The sequence below is a fragment of the Nanorana parkeri genome, unplaced genomic scaffold (genome assembly GCF_000935625.1).
Source record: "Nanorana parkeri isolate BGI_ZX_2015 unplaced genomic scaffold, ASM93562v1 scaffold2031, whole genome shotgun sequence".
NCBI classification, from domain to species: Eukaryota; Metazoa; Chordata; class Amphibia; order Anura; family Dicroglossidae; genus Nanorana; species Nanorana parkeri.
In genome coordinates this window covers 156600-160428 of record NW_017308299.1, presented here as the reverse complement: position 1 = coordinate 160428, position 3829 = coordinate 156600, and the positions used below count along the sequence as shown (strand labels likewise).

The window sequence follows — 3829 nt, the reverse complement described above, 5'->3', positions numbered from 1 at the left end:
TCGCCCCTCCCCGGGTGGGGAGTGTGGGGGGGGGGGGGGGGACGCAGACGTGTTATTAAAGTGGACCTGTCATCAGATGTATTCCAGCAGCTCCGGGAGAAACGGATTTGAAAAGTGTATTGAATTAAATGCAGCCAACACGTTTCGAGGGAAGTACCGCCCCTTCAGGGCGTAACCATATGGTATGTAATCCGGGGGGGGTGGGGATTATTAAACGGCGCACTGCGCGGCTGAGTAAAAGGCGAGGGCTCAGCGTCTCCATGTGGAGTCTTGCTGGCCGAAGTGCGCAGTTTAATAATCCCCTCCCCCCCGGATTACATTGGCAGGGGGGTCACATGATCAGGTTGTCAGGTCGGCACGGCCCTGAGCTCTGTGTCACCTCGCAGTCGTGTACAGGGGAGGGGACCGCATATTATATGAGGGGGGCGGAGACAGTGCGCTGCCAATGACAGCCAATCAGATTGCACATCGATGCCGGTTACACAGTGAAAGGCGGCTTCTCATTGGCTGTCACAGGCAGAGCAGACCAGCCGCGTCACTAATCAGATGAAACATTCCGACACCCCGAAGCTGATTAATACACAGGACACAATCTGACCTCCGACCTCCCCTTCAGTCTTCTATCTGACCTCCGTCCTCCCCTTCATTCTTCTATCTGACCTCCGTCCTCCCCTTCAGTCTTCTATCTGACCTCCGTCCTCCCCTTCAGTCTTCTATCTGACCTCCGTCCTCCCCTTCAGTCTTCTATCTGACCTCCGACCTCCCCTTCAGTCTCATCCAGCACCATCATTGGACGCCTCTGTACAGATTTATTTATTTTGGGGTGTTAAAGGGGAACTCCTCTAACACATTTTCTCCTCTCCAGGAAGAATCGTCTCCCACAATCCGGTGTGGCCCCTCCCCCCGCGTAGAATGATTGTAGAACAGATTAGCGCATCCAGGAAAAGCTCCTTCAATCAAACTTTCCTCCAGGAAGTCAGACGTCACTAACAGGAAGCTCGTCCAGGACCGCGATCTGCCGAACACCTCCGACTTCCCGTCATTTATCTTCTGCCGCTGACTGTGCTGTCATCTGATTGGCCCCAAGAGTCAGCCTGCGGACATTCAGCCAGTGTGTTCCCGGGTTCCAGCCCCGCCCCCTCTATAGGTCCAATGCAGCCCCGCCCCCTCTATAGGTCCAATGCAGCCCCGCCCAATCACACTCTGGATTGTCCTCGGTTTCCTCCTATCAGACGGCGGCAGAGGAGCAGCAAAGCTCAGAGGAGGAGGAGCAAAGCTCAGAGGAGGAGGAGGAGCAAAGCTCAGAGGAGGACGCCGTTCGCTCCTCCAGCCCGCGGACGGGCGCGGTTTTTGCAGTTTTAATCATTAACGTCATATTTATAGAGCGGCCGGAGGAGGCGGAGCTCCGTCTGATGGGAGGACTGTGTGGTGTCTCTTTTCTTTTTATAGGTGAACTTTAGCCCGGGCCTTGGCCTAGCAGCGTTCACAGGTGGCTCCGCCCCTTTCTAAATCGCCTAGAATGACAAAAGCCAAAAATGGCCGAAATGCTTTACAGCCGAATGCCAATAAATGTGATCGTCTTCCATGCGGGAGGCGTGACGGAGAGAGACGTGTGATCGCCTTCTGTGCGGGCTCAGCGGGGGAGGGGGTTTCCTTTCACATTCATTGTGCAGTCAGCCAGCAAAGTGACTTGTAAAGGAAAGTGTCACATGTGTTCACCACTTCCTGCTCACTTCCTGGTGACTTCCTGCTCACTTCCTGGTGACTTCCTGCTCACTTCCTGGTGACTTCCTGCTCACTTCCTGGTGACTTCCTGCTCACTTCCTGGTGACTCATATATATATAATATATTTACATATTTACATATCCCCAAAAAGCACTACAAGACCTATAAATCCCCCCCCCCGCGCCCACTGTAGCTGCGTGCACTGCGGGGTAATTCATCTTTAAAATTTACAGGAAAAGCGCTTGTGTTTCAGATCGTTCTGCTGGCTCTTCCGGGGGATGGGGGGGGGAGGGCTGCTCGCTCTTTCAGGTGGTGAACGGGCCGCCTTCCGACCTCTAATGTCAACCCAGATCATGAGCAGAGAAGGTGGGGAGAGAGCAGTGGAACTGAACTGAAAAAGGTCACCCCTGATATCAGTGCACTTCCTGTACCTAGTCACCCCTGATATCAGTGCACTTCCTGTACCTAGTCAACTTTGATATCAGAGCACTTCCTGTGCCTAGTCACCCCTGATATCAGTGCACTTCCTGTGCCTAGTGACTCCTGATATCAGTGCACTTCCTGTACCTAGTCAACGTTGATATCAGAGCACTTCCTGTGACTAGTCACCCCTGATATCAGAGCACTTCCTGTGCCTAGTCACCCCTGATCTCAGTGCACTTCCTGTGCCTAGTGACTCCTGATATCAGTGCACTTCCTGTACCTAGTCAACTTTGATATCAGAGCACTTCCTGTGCCTAGTCACCCGATATCAGAGCACTTCCTGTGCCTTGTCACCCCTGATCTCAGTGCACTTCCTGTGCCTAGTGACTCCTGATCTCAGTCCACTTCCTGTATCTAGGCACTCTGTATGTCAGTGCACTTCCTGCGTGGCTGCGCCTGGTGACTCCTGATCTCAGAACACTTCCAGTGCCAAGTCACTACTAATATCAGTGTACTTCCTGTACCTAGGCACTACTAATCCCTGGCTGTCATGGTCGTCCTTTGGCTTTAAGATATTCTAGCAGGGCTATTCCCTAAAGGGGGAGGAGTTTGGAGAAGGGAACAATCTAGGACAACAGAGCTGAACCAGAACAATTCTCCAGGTCAGCTCCCTTTCCATTCAGCTCTGTTGTCCTCGTTTCCTCTCTTCTCCCTTTAGTGAACGGCCCCGCAAGTCACCAATTTCCTAATAAATCCCCCAGAACTGGAATTGGTCTTTTCTTGGATTGTAGATTATATTTGTACCTATAAAGGAGCCAGCAGGGGGCGCAGTGTCAGTACCGCAGTGTAGCCAGCAGGGGGCGCAGTGTCAGTACCGCAGTGTAGCCAGCAGGGGGCGCTCCCGTCCGTCATTCTGCAGAAGGAAACATTAAATCTGGTTGCCTGGCAACAGGAAATGGAACACTTGAAAGAGATACATTTGTATCAGAGTCCAGGTGTGACACCTGCACCGGAAATCCAGGCGGACATAAAACATTGTCAGCAATCTCGGCCGGAAGAGTCACTCACATTATTATTTACTCACTTCAATTATATTGTTTCAGCTTTTTAGGTAGATGAGGATGATCCGCCCATGTCATGGAGTGTGGAGGCCGGAGGACCATAGAGCATGGGGTGTATAGGAGGCCGGAAGACCATAGAACATGGGGCACGGGGTGTATAGGAGGCCGGAAGACCATAGAACATGGGGCACGGGGTGTATAGGAGGCCGGAGGACCATAGAGCATGGGGCACGGGGTGTATAGGAGGCCGGAGGACCATAGAGCATGGGGTGTATAGGAGGCCGGAGGACCATAGTACATGGGGTACGGGGTGTATAGGAGGCCGGAGGACCATAGTACATGGGGCACGGGGTGTATAGGAGGCCGGAAGACCATAGAGCATGGGGCACGGGGTGTATATCACATGAAAGAACACTCAGATCTCTACATGTAGATTGTATGTGGAACTGAGGGGACAATATTTCCTTCACACGGCTCACTTCCGGTCCACACGTTGACATCAGGGGATATGAGCCGAAAATGTCTAATAAGAGAACAAATGAGCTGAATCAGCATGAAAGGAAATGAATAAACAATGTCGAATATTCGTCTTCTGGAGGAAGAGAACAGGGAGAGTGGA

General features: G+C 52.3%; 1 protein-coding gene across 1 annotated transcript in view; it reads left to right on the top strand.

Annotated features, from left to right (window-relative positions):
- The window catches only part of WFDC1 (WAP four-disulfide core domain 1), a gene marked incomplete at its 5' end in the record, with an annotated part of 14970 nt that overhangs the window by 10668 nt on the left and 473 nt on the right, over positions 1 to 3829 (top strand). The window contains 2 exons of the mRNA XM_018572440.1: positions 1233 to 1423; positions 1980 to 2092. Coding sequence (XP_018427942.1) covers positions 1233 to 1423; positions 1980 to 2092 — 304 coding nt within the window. The remainder of the gene's footprint in view (positions 1 to 1232; positions 1424 to 1979; positions 2093 to 3829) is intronic.